Source organism: Centrocercus urophasianus, unplaced genomic scaffold (assembly GCF_019232065.1).
Source record: "Centrocercus urophasianus isolate 14NV4802_14NV808 unplaced genomic scaffold, USGS_Curo_1.0 seq_22, whole genome shotgun sequence".
NCBI lineage: Eukaryota > Metazoa > Chordata > Aves > Galliformes > Phasianidae > Centrocercus > Centrocercus urophasianus.
This window is the reverse complement of record NW_024884778.1, coordinates 19,105,929-19,122,069: the sequence shown is the minus strand read 5'-3', so window position 1 is coordinate 19,122,069 and position 16,141 is coordinate 19,105,929. Positions and strand designations below refer to the sequence as shown.

At 48.3% G+C, this 16,141-nt stretch overlaps 1 protein-coding gene across 2 annotated transcripts in view; it reads right to left on the bottom strand.

Annotated features, from left to right (window-relative positions):
* Positions 1–3,540: 3,540 nt before the first annotated feature.
* The window catches only part of HEMK1 (HemK methyltransferase family member 1), a 70,343-nt gene continuing 57,742 nt past the window's right edge, over positions 3,541–16,141 (bottom strand). For both annotated transcript variants that reach the window (XM_042823360.1, XM_042823362.1), the window contains one exon: positions 3,541–7,175. In XM_042823360.1, the coding sequence (XP_042679294.1) occupies positions 7,045–7,175 (131 nt within the window). In that variant the 3' untranslated portion in view covers positions 3,541–7,044. The remainder of the gene's footprint in view (positions 7,176–16,141) is intronic.

The following is a 16,141-nucleotide window of genomic DNA, read 5'->3' as shown; positions in this document are numbered from 1 at the left end:
CCATGGATCACTGCTAAGATTAATGGAAGATGAGTAATTAGAGATAGCTTACTGATGGCAAGCTTTGAGTTACGTTACGTTGAAAGTGGCGACAACACTACCCTAGATGATGAGTTGTGAACAGTTTCTCTGAGCTTTGCAATGCCTTGGGTGGGGGTGGACAGTGGCACTCCTCCTCATCCCACCTAAATACAAAGTTATCTTCATTCCTTCCTCATTCACCTCTGGTTAAATTCCAAGCTGCCTCCCTATGTAATCGTCTCTAAAACAAAGAGTACAATAACAGATGCCAAACTCTCCCCAGACACCACTACAGGAAGAGTTAATCAAATGTTGAACACTCTTGGACTGTATCAAAGACCTGCAAGTGGAAACGAGAAGCAGGAGAGCACCATATGAGCTTTAAGGACAGTTCTTGGCAGAAAATGGCACTGGGACTCCTCACCAAACTACAACGAACCTGGTAGAAATCAACTTGTTGCATATATTAGCGTACGAGATATAAATGATTTTCTAATAGCCTTAGTGCTCCATAGAAGGTGTTCGAAATCTGTTCTTTAAGTTACAGTTGCTATAGTTTCAACAATAAAGTTGCAGGCACCACAGTTAAATTAACTTATTCAGGCAGAACAGATGAGGTGCTTTTACTGACATGAGAGAAGGCGGTGCAGGAAGCACTCCAGGAAAGCCATTTTTTCTTTCTGTTTAGAAACTCCAGTTTTCCTCGCAAAAACAGGGAAGTTTTGAGTCCCAGCAGCAAAAATAAAATGGATGAGGTTCCAACCTCCAGGATGCAAAACTGCACAAATCAAACGAGTAACTCTTCCTTCAGATACTGACCTCTTAGCACTATCACTACTGCCAATTTGCACGTGCAGTTGTACTCAGCTCTGGGAAATGGCTGTCCTTCATTCCTTCTCATTGCTACTCTCTCTTGCCTATGAGACAACTGCAAAGCTCCCACTCCAGCCCACACGTGTTCTCAGAAAACAGCTGATGAGCTGCACATGACGTGAATTCCTTCCTTCTTCATCCTGGACACTGCTTCTGCAGCCATCAAACCATGAAGAATACTCACATTTCAGGATGGTGATTAAACTGGAGCATTACTGCTGCAGGCTCTGACAGCATGCCCTGCATGATGGAGGTGTCAGAGAGGATGCATTTAGGGAGGGAAGCACAGGTCTGCAACAGGCTATTGGAATCACCCCTGAGTTCCTGAAAAGCCAGGGAAAAATTGGGCCCTGGCACAGAGGATGGAGCTGCTCTCATCCTGAGCAGCCCTGCCAAGGACAGAGAGATGCTGTGAGCACTCATCAAGGTCACAGCATGGTTATCCAGCTGTGCTGCACGCCTGGCAGCTTTCAAAAATACCTGAATGTTTGGATGCAGTGTAAGGCATGGAGAGGAGTAAGCAGTCTGACATTACCTGGTGCCAGGGAAACACAACTGAATAGAGAACTCAATATAAAAAACACACCAATTCACACACTTCTGTTGCCTTCTTTTCCCTGTTCTATTCAGGCCATATTCCACTCTCACCTTTCACAACTGCTCTTTTCACTCTTCACTCCCTACACTTCCTTTTCTACAGAAAGTGACTCCTAATCTGATTTCCAGACTTCACAGCTGCCCTTGGCTTCCCACTTTTACGGCATCCCCCTCCCTATAAGCCATTTTCTACAAGGACTCCCAGCATCCTGTTTCCCCCAGTTCTTGGTCCTTGCTTTTTGGCTCCTACACAAATGCACACACATTTTCTAAATTAAAACAAATAGCCACTGCAAATACAACCAGTCATTTGCCTTACTTCATAACTCTTCATGATTAAAATAAAATTAAAATGCAACAGAAAAAGCATCTTTCCCCTTTTTACTGTTCTCCATCCCTTCTTTTATTTCTTTGGGGTTCTCAGCACTTGATCACAGAACCAAACTGAAAGTCATTCCAAACAGGCCCGGCCCATTCTCCTTTAACCTCTTCAGCCTCTGCTGTGTTTTTGCAGCAAACCACTCCTGTCACCTCTCAGGGCTCAGTTCTACACATCACTGCTAACTACCTCTGTCCCATTAACAAAATGCAGAGCCTTTTCTCACAGAGCTGCTCTCCCTGCGGGGCTGATTGCCAAGATATTCAGAAGTTCTCCACTGCCCGCTTTCATCCCACAGCTGCATCTCTCAAGTGGGGCAGCTGTGCAGTTTATCACACCAGCTCCCCTCTGCTCCAACAATCTTCAGCTTGCCAGGGGGTTTCTATGACCAAGACACGTGCAGAAAACCTTGGAAGCCTGAGCCAAGCAAATTGCATCAATGCTCAGTGATGACAGTGTGCCAGTGCTAATTAATTCCCTGCCAATCAGTTTATCAGGAACACTCAGTTGTGTGCTCATCTTTCAATTCCCTCCTGTGTCTCCAATGCCCCACTTTGCCTTCCTCCCCTGCTGACATGTCAGAGTCCTTTCTCTTCCCCTAAGTAGCTTAAAGAGGTGGCAACAGCTCTAGGAGACAATGTAATATAATCCATAATTAAAACACAGTGGTAAAAAGAGTGAGAAAGCACAGTATAGGCTTAAGGCATCAAATTAAGATGATTTAGATCCAGCCTGGAGCATCTTCGTTGTTGCTCAACACGGAAACGTTGACCAGTGTCTATCTGGAACAGCAGCTGGAACAGTGCAATGCTGGAAAGTTACGTTCCTTCTCCTCCCTTTCTTAGGAAGGCTGGAGAAGTAAAACTGGATCCAAGAACCCCTTCTTTCACAGTCAGATACTGATAGGACAAGGGGGAACGGCTTTAAACTAAAAGATGGGACATCCAGGTTAGATGTGAGGAAGAAATTCTTTACTCAGAGGGTGGTGAGATGCTGAACCAGCTTGCCTGGAGAGGGTGTGGATGCCCCATCTCTGGACGCATTCAAGACCAGGTTGGGTGGGATCCTGTGCAGGCTGATCTAGTGGCTGGCCATGCCACCCATGACAGTGGGGCTGAAACCACATGATCTTCAAGTTCTCCTCCAGCCTAAGCCATTCTTCTCAGCTAGCACTGATCTGCCAACAGCTTTTTGGCAGGATGGTCCCTCCCATTGCCTTCCTTGCGCTCCATCCAGCCAGCAACCAGGCTCCTCCAGGAACTCAGAGCACAGAGCAGAACGACCCACGTGCCAGCCCTGACCATGCAGCAGAGGCAGCTGATTGGAAGAGGAAATGCGTTCTTTAAAGGAGAAGTCTTTTGCTGCTTCTTAGGATCTGGCTTCTGTGTAAAATGACACACAAAGAAACTCTTGCAACACGTAGACAGCGAGGAATTCAGATTAGGGAAGTACAGATAAGTGGAGACAGCTCTGAACCAAGCTGGAAAAGCTGCAGATCCTCAAGCACATGCCATGAGATGAGCGCAACAGGCATGCACTAGGAGCTATGGGAAGAAATAAAACAAACCACCACCCCTGAAGAGCTGCTGAACTCTGCTTAAAGTTTTTATTTGACGTAGATCATCTACATGATTTTAACACATGACTTTTGAGCAGGGAGGGGAGGTGAATGGCTGCCAGCATAGCAAATGAACTCCTGTCAGAAAAGGGAGAATCTGGACTAACTGACCCTGAATGGAAAAAAGAAACTAGAGCATTTTAAAGTGGTGAATTTAATTCAAAATTATCAAAACTCAGAAGAGCCAAAAGCTCTCCTTTTACATCCTTACTACTGTCGTGCCTCTTAGATCTATTTTCAGTACTTCTCATTCACATCACGTGGGTATATAAAACGGTGGCAATGCACTTTAATAATCTTAAATCTCAGAGGTGTTGAGATCTGCTGTGAGCCCACAGCTCTATGTCTGAGCAGCAGCAGTGCTTGGTGCAGAGCTGGGAACGCTGCTCCATGGGCTGCTTCCTGCTGCCAACCTGAAGAACAGTGATCAGGGATTACAACTTATCTGACTGAGACAAACTTGCATTTGATTTACTGAGTGAAGCTTTCCAACGCTTCTCATCACATTCCTTTCATCTCCTCCTGGCTTGTGCACAGCCAAATGCTGCTGAACCTGAGAAGCCTTTGTCATCCTGTGCAGAAGATGGGAAGCAGCACCCCAAGGTTGCACAGAACACAGTGGTGCTGAGCAGGGCCACTGCACAGATGGCAAATATTGCCTGACCTAACCTGGACGGCTAGGAAAGATGAATAAAGCAGGAAAATACAGGGCAGTTTACTAAAGGTTTAGTTCATGACTCAACAGTCTAAAGTTTGCCCAAGAAAGGCTGGCAACCTGAAATGGATGTAAAAATAGTGTCCTTTTTTTTTTTTTTTAACAAAACCAGAGCCAATCAAAACCATGTAACAAATCCACTGAACTTCAGGTTGTTGCTGTGTTGCGTTGCAACATTTTGAAACTTCCCAGAATAAGGCTTTTGTCTGCAGGACAGAGCCATTTGCGCAAGGCAGAGATATGTCCGGCTGCTGGGAGCAAGCTCTGTGCACACAGAGCCGCAGAGGTCAGTGCTCCTTGGCAGGCAGGAGCACTATGCTACACGTGTGTGCACACCCAGAGCAAAACGCACGCGCTTATTTATTAAATTGTACCACCAAACCCTTCAGCAAGAGAAAGCTGTGGTTGCAAACTTGTCAAAGCAAGGAAACAGAAAAAGTAGGCAGTGCAGCTCTTCAGGGAAGAGGGAATGAAGGATGGGGGGTCTGCAGACTGGAATTATCCTGGCTCTGATGATTTTATGGTGGAGACAGGTGAAGCGAAACCTGAGCAGGGTAACTTTAGCCAGAGAGAGTGATAGAAATAAACAATGTTATTCCTGGAAAGAAGGGGTAGTAGCTGTTTCTCTGCCAAAGTGCACTCCAGCCCAGAGCCTATTAGCAGCAGATTCCTTCCTGCGCTCCACCTCCCAGTGCCAGGGCAACGGTCCCAGGTTTTGACGTCAAAGCTGCCTTTTGTTTGTTGCACAGACCTTCCCTTTGCAGGCCGAGCAGACGGCAGCGCTGAAGCAGCGGGGCAGAGGGCTCTGCTGTTCTCAGAGCTGCTCTCACCACAAGCCTCCAAGGATGGCCCTCTTCCCGCAGTACCAATTCCAGCCCTTCCAGCGGAAAGAAAATAGAGTTCAATATGTCTAAACTGTTTCAATCCTGAACTGCCCTTTCACTAACCTTTCCATCAACTTGTACTGTGTATTATCTTTTGAGGTTTTATCTTGCATTATTTAGATAGCAAGATCTGCCAAGCGAGGACTCTTTCCATACACACGAGAGAAGACTGTAAATCTGCTTTGGAACCAACAGGTATATTTGGAGAAAATCCTCAGAGAGACAGTGAGAAAATCTCCCAGCACTCCAGGACAGGACTCAAGATGCACACAATTTCAGAACAGTAGGAAGAACGAGGCCTCTTGGTATTAGGAAATGTCCAAACTGGTGGCTTCCCCAGGTGAGCAGAGGGCTCACAATGCCTTGGGCACGTACAACCATTCCTTGGCTTTCCCAGCCACAAGCTGCCCTGTGGCACAATGGCACTGCCAGGGCAGGCTTCTCCTGCTAAAGAGGCTCTTAAGGATGCAGCCAGAGCAGTTGCTGCAAGATTATGCCACCTCTAATATAAATTCAATATACTCTATTCTGTTTCATAGTCTCTTTGCTTAAAGGCTGAAGAATTCAGGTAAATGAACAGAGGTCAAGAAGAAATGGAAAAATGTAGTCACATAATACACAAAAGAAAAAACAGGGCTGGTAATCAGCTGCCATGTGTTTCCGAGAGTAGATGCCAGCCTTCTCACATGCTCAGTGTTAAGATCTGACCACTTTCACAATGCTTCTCTTTGACAGCAGCAAACTTGCTAAGCTAATTCCCAGTGGTGCCCCCCTATTCCCCTGCTGTCCAGGCTGCCAGGCCCACCTCCCTCTTTTCCAGCAGTCCAAGAGCCCCTCCCCACACAGCTGGGCTGCAGGCTCTCCTTTTCTTCCCTTTTGAAAGCTTAAAGCTGGGGACTTTCCATATCTTCCCTGTTTGCAGGATTCTCAAACTAGTGCTTAAACTCATGATTTTTGCATGAGTACTGCTGCTGGCTTCATGTGTCCATATCCAAGTGCACAACAGGGCTGTTACCTGCTGAGTGAGGCACAGGGCCATTGCTGCTGGGATGCAGCATTCCTGGGCTATTAGCAGTAACGAGATGAGCAGCATATGCTTCTGCTAGTGGAAAAAAAATATGAAAAAAAGACCTTTCCATCATCTTTGCTGTCTGAAGGACAGACTCGATATCCTTAATTCCTAGTAAAGCATTAATTTGTGAAGCAGAGAATGCAAGCTACCGGCACCCCAGCAGAGCCTGCTTACCCTATGCCACACAGAAAGCCACGCTTCGCAAAGAACCAGCCTGTGTCCAGTCTCTGAGACACCCCATCCAAGCCCAGCCAACCCAACGCTGCACGGCAGAGCTGTGAGGGGGAGGCTCTTTGAGGCCCATGGAACCACGCTCCCTCCATCTTTCAGCCAGACTCTTAACACACATGCACAGAACCATGTGTCATGTTTCAGCTCTTGGAAGCTCCTTGCAGTGCTTCCAGGAAGTCCCACTGAACCCCAGGGAGAGGCCCGCTCCCTTCCGCTGGCCCTGTGGTGAGCAGGACGGGCGATTTGTTGAGTGCAGGCCCAGGGGTAATGCCTGGTGCCAGGCCGGGGCCTGCCAGCTGCTGGGCCAAGCTGGGCCCTGCATGCAGTACAACGCCAGGCTGGGCTGCAGCTCTGGCTGAAACAAGCACTGCCTGGGGGTTCACTGGGGAGATACACAGAACTTCCTGTGGCCTCATGCAGAGACACTTTCTCTAACATAAAGGCTTGAAAGAATTGAGCCTTGGGGATGACTAGCAACGTGAAGTTAATTTATATCACATAGCACTGTCTAAAATCAGGCTACGATGCAGGAAAACTACTTCCTGGTATTGAAGAGACAGCTATTCCAGGAACTCAGCAGGGCCCTCCTGCTCCATCCAGGTGAACAGCATAGGGCTCATCGGAGGGGCTGAACCCTGTGCCAGGTCTTGGGAATCAATAGACTGAAGGGCTGTCAGGGTGGAGTGGCTGCAGGGGCTGCTTCTGGCCCTTAGGCTGCTGAGTCTGGAGGAAGTCATCCTTTCCAGGCTCTCCCCTGTCACCACAAGGGCTGGGAATCATCCTTTCTGAAAAAGAAAAGAAAATCATAGATTCTTATCTCATCGTGGGAGAGAATGATCAAGGCAGAGGCTCAAACAAAACACAGTACCCACAGGGAGCCAGAAGCAGTTCTCAAGACTGTAACGGCCACTGAAAGATCTGCCTTCAGCAGGCAGCTGGCCACAGGGCAGGAGCTTTACTGTGCCTTCTTATGCTCTGCCAGCTCCCATCCCTGCCAGCACCCATCCTGTGCTTGGACGGCACAGGAGAGGCTGTGCGTTAGCCAGGGGCCTCATTCATGTCACTCCATTTGTAGGCATGGGCAGGGGAGTATTTCTCACACCACACCAAATGGCCACATAGCCAAACAAAATTCTCACCCTCCTCAGCACCAAGCAGCGCCTTTGTGTCCAGATGCTGTGACACATCACATTCATCCTGAAACAGGACAAGTGGCATGGAGCTCAGGCAGCTCAGGGCCACAGCCGCCTTGACTGCTCCATCTCTGTCACACTTTTTTGCTTGAGATGTTGGTGTAGAGAAGTAAGGAAATAGAAGTCCTGGGAGGAAGTGAGTCAGGAAACCTGCAGCCATTGCAGGGGAAGTGTGACTCAGAGCACACGGTGCTCACCGCTCCCCAACACCCTGGAGGAGGTGATAAGATTGTGCAATCCCCAAGATAGCTTGCTGCACATCCTAATTCTGCTGATCCTCCCAGGGGAGGGGTGCCTCTGCTGAGTACTGTACACTAGCTGATTTCTTAGAATAAAGTGTGACAGCTCCCTGTGAGCTCAGCGCGTGGGAGGGGGGATGCTGGGCTGCCTGCCCGAGCTGACAGAGCGAGGAGCTACAGAAGCACCGAGCTTATCGAGAGCGCAGCAAGGACCTGGCAGAAACCTCTTGTTTAGTCTATTTGTTCTTCTTTTGGAGAGAGCGGGGACCTCAGTGTTTGAAAACCACAGAGGAACCAGCTAAAAAGCAGAGAGGAGAAAATCTGAGAAGGAAAGGAGGGCGAAGGTGATGGCAATAGGAGGGGAAGAGGCAGTGTGTGGTCAGGTGGGCTGGCCAGGGGCAGATGGAGGTAAATAACAGCAGGACGAAGAAGCCAGGTCAAGCAAGGGAAGCTCAAAAGAAGAGCAAGGCGGGGAGAGGGAGAATGGAGAAAGGTCACGGGGAGAGTCACTTAGGAGTGATGAGGAAGGTAGAGAAAAATCAAACAAGGCCTGAGGGAGCAGAGAAACATAAGCAGCACTGTGCTGAGGGAAAGAGGCCGCCCTCCGTTCTGTGTTCTCAGCAGACACCAGAGCTGAAGTGTACAATACTAGGGCCTCCAGTCAGTAGTATTCATACTGAAAAACACCCGGAGCCCTATGGCAGGCAGATGGAACATGACAACACAGCCCTCTGTGAGCCATCCAGGACCAGCTCCCTACCAGGAACACAGGCCGAAGCAGAGCCAGCACTCGCACTGCCTCCCCACCAGTACCTGGGCAGAGCCCAGCACTGCCTGTGTTCGTACAGCACTCGAGACAAAAGCACCTCAGGATGCATCTGGAAATTTCTACTGCACAAGACACACATGCCAGCTGGGCTTCCATGCTCCCTCCTGCTGCTCCCTGGAGACACAACCATGCCTACTACATTGCTCCTGCACACATGCTGCAGCTGCTTATGATGAGCTGAGAAAGAGGCACTCACTGTCCCCAGATGGACAGGGCTGGCATGGAAGCATGCATGGGCCTTCAAAAAATCCCACTGCACAGTCAGAAAGGATCCTGGCCCAACTGCTCAGTGTCAAAAGCCACGAAGCCACCAGAAACAGGACATGAGTTAGGGAAACGCAGGCCTCTTTCTACAGAAAATGCACTCTTAAGAGGGGACTGCTCTGCTCTTCCCAGAAAAACTTCACGCTTGAACACGGGGGGTTTGTCCATTTGAAGAATAACTAAACTGTATTTCAAGCACTGTTTCGGAGTCCTGTGTGTGCACAATAGAAATACCACACCACCTTTCAGCTCCAAATCTGCCATGCTGTTGGTTTGGGTTACGAGCCCCAAGTGACCACATCCATTTCTGACCTTTACCCCCAGCTGTGGTGCAGCAAAGGTGCCGACTGAGACTCAGAAGCCCCAAAGTCTGTTTGCATTTCTGCCCTGATAGGCTAGCTGTACTGGGGCAAACCACTGCACATCCCCACGCTCCTGGTCTCTCTTTTCCCTGTGCCTGCCTCCACGATATTGAATGCAAGGCTTCTAGGTGTGGGCTGCTGGACAGTATACGCCTGTAATGTTAAATGCACTCCAGACTGCAAAAAGCTAAATGGCTCTGCAATGGAAATAATAACGAGTACTTGAAGTTTTGTGGCTGGTATTTCTAGGACAAATGTCACAGCTCATGTGACCTAATGTCCTAGGGCCCCAAGCCTAGGAAGAACAACTACATGCTGAGGAGCAGGCAGCCTGATTCTGATGCTTCTACTAATAGCAGTAACATTTTTATCACAGGAGCCCAAGTCAAGGAAAGTTCTTATTCCTCATCCATAGAAACTCAAGGCTGTTGGAAAACCGGTTAGCAGGAAGGCTTTGCCAGATTCTGAGATGGCTGTCACAGGGTCACTGAGATCATATACGCTACTGCCTTATTTTGCTGCCATCAGTCTGTTCCTTAGAAATAGGACAATGATATTGTGTTCCTGTATGTGTTTATCTGTAAGGCCAGGGTGCAATGGCAGAAGCCTGGTATCACACTTTGTAAGCATGGTTAGTCACTCTGGCCCCCGCAAGCACTCTCCCATCTTATGGGCATGGTACAAGGCCAAGGCTGTGTCCAGCAGGGCTTTTGTTTAAACCACATTCTGTGAGCCTGACTCAGCTGCTGACACCTCCTCACCACACAGGATGCCTGCAGTCTTTTGCAGTGGCTCTGGTTTTCCTTTGAACCTGTGCTAATAGCAAAGCATTAGGTGGAAGAGTATTTTTCTAGTTACTGTTTTTCAAGATGCTGCTTGGCCTACATCAATTCCAAGAACTGAGGCAGTCAAACAAAAACTTTTACAGGCTCGTCAGCAGCACGAACATCACTGCTCTGGCAACTTCCCACGCTGCAGCAAGAATTTGCACAAACCAAAATGAGACCACACGCAAGAGAAGGGCTGAGCAGAGAACCGCGAGTGGCAGCACCTTCAGCTCCGCAGAACACAGCAGAGGTGGCAGGCAGCCTCTGGCACCACACAGTGTGCTTCTGCAGGAAACATGCTCGAGTCAGAGAACCTCCCTGCTGTTGTTCATCCGGGCAAGCAAGTTGTAGCACTCCCACGGAAGAGAAGGGAAGACAGGGAGGGCCATTGGCTCAGCTTCCTCCCAAGAGGGCACACTCCTGGACAGCCCTTACACACTGCTGCCTCTTTGCTGCAGTCTGGAGTTGAGCAGCTGTGAACTTCTTCGGGGGCAGGATGGGGGCAAAGCATGGGCTTCAGCCAGATCCCAGTGCTTCAGCCCTTCTTCCTTCACCTCCTGTGCCCAGAGAATCAGTAGTTTCCACAAACTATGGTTAGGCACAAAGACCATCTTATCAAGCCAGCTCATTGCGTGCAGCACCCAGCAGCAGCTACAGAGAATTTGACATCCTGGGTTACCCAAGCCCCACTCATTCTCTCCTCCTTTGTGTGTACCTTGACAGATGCCTTTGCTGTCATTCACAATAGGTTTATGTCCTGGATGAACGTACTGAGGAGCTGAAATTGGAAGCAGACCTCCTCCAAATTGGACTGCAAGTGTAAAACCTCCAGCCTGACCAAAAGCAGCTTGATGACCTATGTCAAGTGGAAATTCAAGTCAATTTGAAGCACAGAGGGAAAGGAAGGGATTTCCTTGCTCTCTTGAATAGGGAAAGTCACATCACAGCAGAAAGACCTCTAGACTACTCTTTGGCTAACTGCATCCATGCAAATAGCAACAGAAATATTTATACCTGTTACATCCTGGTCACTTTAAACTACTTTCTGGGTTCCATCAGGGCCACCACAGCCATCAGACTCATTAAATTTGGCACTGGGGCTATGGCTGAGACAGTCACAGCTGTGAAGTAACAGCTTTGAGTCAGCCTGAAGAAAGAAGCAAATGAGCCAGTGTGTTTCCAGTGACCCAGTAATAGTCGGTGTTCCCAGAGAGCGCTGCCTGGGAACCCCACAGAGCCACTGCATCCCACACTACACTGAGGCACCAGAAAACAGTGCTTGGTTGCAATCACACAGCAAGAACCAGAAGCCAATATGGCCAATTACAAGATTATTAACTGCAGCTCTTCCTCCTATCCATAGAACAAACACAGACCCCATGTAAATGATTTCACTGAATGGAAGGGATTTTGCCCTATGGCTCACAGCATCTTCATGTGGCACTGGAAGCACACAGTGACAAACATTTTGAGCACCAGCACAATGCTGCAATTACCCTGTCATGGTATACTTTAATCAGGATGATTTCGGGGGAGCCTGTGGCTGGGAAGTTCCTGGAATACCAAAAGGCACCTCCCTCAGCCTGGGCAGGAGGCGGCCACCAGCACAGTGAGCTGGCTGAAAAGCTGCTGCTGCTTCAGCTCTTCAAGGCAGGAATAAAGAACAGAAGGTGGTCCCAGTATAAATCTACTGAACCTGGGATACATGAAGGGTATGATGTCACATCACCTGCCAGACTGGCTTCCAAACACCTGGCTGCAATGAATGCAGGCAGCCTTTGTTCCCTTCCAAATGATCACAGCTAAAGCACACACAGCCTCTTCTGGAGCAGTGAGGGTTAACTCAGGCGAGCAAACAAGGGCTGAAGATCAGCTCATCTTTTCCATTCAGACAGATCCTGCTACAGAAAATGCTGGTTTCTCGATGCTCGGTGTCTCAGCGACTTCCAGGAACAGTGAGCTAAACACAGCTACTCTTCCCAGCACCAGCTGAGGGGGCGGCAGGGGATGGAACACAGCCCTGTTCTTGGAAGGCAGGAAAAAATAAGGCTCTGGCAGAGCTGTGCAAGCTTGCCTCTCCCTCCTCCCCTCCCCAGTAGCCTCTTTCAGCATCTCTAATTCCTCAGGGTACAGCTACGTTGGTTTTTCCTTTTATCAAATAAGCATAACAGCAATGCATGAAAACTGCAGGCAATTTTCAAGCAGAGAGAGGTTAAGTAAATCAAATAAATAAATGATAAGCTCATCTTCACGAGCTCGGATGTGCCCCATGATTTTACTCAGTTTAGTGCATGACCTACTGTACTTCCTAACATTTTTGTTAGATAAACACAGAAAGCTACAGAACCATTCAGTCCACGGAAACTATTTTTGGCTACTTTATCTTCATGCAATATGAATTCCAAGGGCTGCTTGGATACTTGGACCTCTCCCAGCCTGGCTGACTGTGAAAGGAGCAGACAGTCATCTCACTGCTATTCTTCCATGGAAACAAACATCTTTTACAGATGACAAGTATCTGGCTTGTAGGTGCAGCACTCTGAATGAGATTCAGGGAACCAGAGCAGCCACCAGCTGCGAGGAATGCAAGGATAGCCTCAAGGTACACATACAAAAATAGGAAAACAGGATTCAGTCAGAGCTGGCTTCGTGGTTCCCCACAAGCTGCTCTCCAAATAAAGACGGCAGCACTGAGTGGTGAACAGAGTTTGGAGAAAACCTGCTGCAAACCTTGCAGTCAGCAGCTCAGCTGGATGAAATTTCACCATCTTCCATCCAGATGAAAAACCAAGGCAAGCCCACACATGCTGTGCTGGTGGGCCCCATGCTGGGTGCAGCTTGGCCAGCAGGCAGGGGATAGAAGGGCACATGGCAGCTCAGCCCTACCAGTGGTCACCCTAGGCCAGGGCCATGGCTTGCTGCCACCAAGGCACTGTAGGAGAAGCTGTTCCCTGAGATATGCAGTAGTTGTGCCACAGATAAGACTTGTCTCCAGCACAATCAGTCTCTCACCTATTACAAGTCTTACATGCACTTAAAATGCTGTGGCTTGCTATTTTCTTTTTGGTGCTTTTTTTTTTTTTTCTTCCACCTGCTGAACAGAAAGAAAATGTAGTCCTGCATGATTACACAGCAGTTTGAAGTCCCCTGCAATGCCAAGGCTGCAGGCACATGCTTAGAAGACAAGCAGACTTCATCATTATCTTCTGTGGATTTCAGGATTACAAAAAAACAAAACCAAAAACAAACACAAGGAATAGCACAGAATGCAGCAGAGTCTGCAGCAAACCACAGGACCAGCTTTCAGACTTCAAACCTCTTCACGTGCTGATCTCTAGGTTCTCGGATACCAGCTATGAGACCAAAGAACTCTGCTGTCTCTCTGGGATTTCTAATGCCATGCCATTCATCTTCGCGGCCTTCAACTAGAAGCAAGAAGCCCGGAGTTGAGCACTGGTCTCATTTTTAGCTGTACAAAACTGCTACTCTCCCATAAATCAACGTAGATGTGCTGATTTACAATATGTGAGAAATTGGCTCATTAGCTCTAATTAAACAGCGGCCCAAGCCACATGATTTAAATGTGAACAAGGCTCTTGAACACCCTGTTCAGCCCAGGAACTGGGATTTGCTCGGTGCCTTCCTATATTTAGCATACAGTAATGTAACTAAAGCAACCAAATTAGACTCGCAAATAGACCGGTTTCTCAGTACTTAATCAAGGACCTTTTCCCAGAACTGCAGAAGGCTGAAATTAAAAGAAAGGAATGCGTGGTAATCAGCCCAGAAGGACAGAAGGAAACCACCGTGAGTCTGAAGTCCAAACATGCACTGTGACCAACTGAATGCACCGTTGTTTGAGTTCAATGTAGCTGCAGAGCAGCTCAGCAGCCCAGGGATCACAACACTCCACAGGGCACTGCTCAAACATAAGGCATTACTGAGGAACTGCAACTCCGGAGATCTGTAAGTCACTGTGGTGTACAAACGTCCCTGGCTCCCTTCCTTCGTGGATGGGGAAATGACAGGCCTGAAGCCCTATTTCTGCCCATGACTTTGTGAGCAACAACAGGTATAGAAGGGAGTGACAGAAAGACAGAGCCAGCATACAGACTGCAAAGTGCATACAATGGGCAGTGATCAGCATGGCACCACCAAACAGCAAAGCAAGAAGAAGAGGCAGGAGCCCACAGCACTGCTATCCTTCACATTCACTACTGGTGGGTCTTAGAAGAGAAATGAGTGGTCTCCATTTCCTGTCCTCTCCTTAATTAGAATAACTGGAGTTGGAAGGGATCTTTAGTGGCCATCTAGCCCAACTCCTCTGCGACAAACAGGGACACCTACAGCTCCAATAGGTGCTCAGAGCCTCATCCAGCCAGACCTCGAGTGTCTCCAGGGATGGGGCCTCCACCTCCCCTTTGGCCAACCTGTGCCAGTACTTCACTACCCCTATTGTAAAGAACTTTTCCCTTATATCCAAATCTAAATCTCTCCTCATTTAGCTTGAAACCATTTTCCCTTTTCCTGTCACAACAGACCCTGCTAAAGAGTATGTCCCCCTCTTTCTTGCAGCCCCTTTGGGTACCGAATGGCCGCTCTCAGCTCTCCCCACAGCCTTCTCTTCTCCACCTGCACAGCCCCAGCTCTCAGCCTGTCCTCGTAGAGAGGTGCTCCATCCCTTGGGTCATTTGCCCACATCTGTCCTGTACTGAGGACTCTCCATCTGGATGCAGCACTTCAGATGAGGCCTCAGTGCACAGAGCAGAGGGGCAGATCAGCTTCCTGCCCTGCTGGCCATGCTGCTGTGGATGCAGCCCAGGGTATGGTTGGCTTTCTGGGCCGGGAAGGCACATTGCTGGCTCATGTCCAGCTGCCATCCAACAGCACCCCCAAGTCCTTTTCAGCAGGGCTGTGCTCCATTCTTTCATCCCCCAGCTTGTACTGATAGTGGGGATTTAAAATCTATTTTTCACTGTAAGGATATATATGAATATAAGATTATAAAATAAAATATGAATATGAATATAAAATATGAATGAATATAAAATATAAAATAAAAAAAACGAGTTATCTGTCACCAGTTTTCACATTGCTATTAGGAAAATCCCCTTTCCTCATTCTAACCTAAGAACTGCCAGAGGAATACGACAAAGAAAATATTCTGTAGGCAGAAATAGACATTTACGAAGTGTTGTAACACTTCAGAAGCTGCCAAAGCTTGCAGCTGATGGTGAATGAAAGCAAGCTTCATTTCTACTTATTTCTACAATGTCAGCACCACAGACCTCACAGTGTCAGTCAGGACCCTGCACAGACACTGATGAAGTGCTAAGTTGGAGGAAGGCAGCCTAAAATTCATCTTGGAGCCGCACTTCCTAGCTTTGGCAATCTCTTGCAGAGGTCACTTGTACATTCACACCTCCCCTGCTCAACCTCACGGCCAACAGACAACCGGCCTGTCATGCACAGAGCAGGGCCCTGGGAACATCCTCCTAATGGCTTTTGCCAAAGTTGTCTTCAGGTTGAGTTTACTTCCCACACCATCTCCTCTTGGCACGTTTCTCCTGCATAACATAAGACAGGCACCAGAGCAGGACAGGCAAGGCAAAACTCTGAGCCCCGCACTGCTTCCACATGCTGCATTCTCATCCCTGGCTAGCATAGGCAGCAGCAGGTGAAGAGAGGACAGAGAAGGGGAAAAATCAAGGGAGAAATAGGATATGGGTAGCAGCTCACAGGAGCATAATGCAGGCGCTGTGACTGCGATTCACCCCGAGGAGAGGCAGCTGGGAGGGAAGGGACAGCTGGCTCCTCCTGCAGTGCTGTGCTCCCAATTAGTAATTACTCACTCTGAGCTCCTGGTATTTAGAATCGATTATACAAAGCCACATCAAGGAAAGTGTGTCTTGTATGGTGCAGAACCTTCTCAGTGCACTTCTGCAAAACATTATGGCATAATAAAGCTGCCATTAATATTAATTACCCCATTTTGAATCCCATTTCTAATTCCATTTCCTCCAATAATCTAATAATG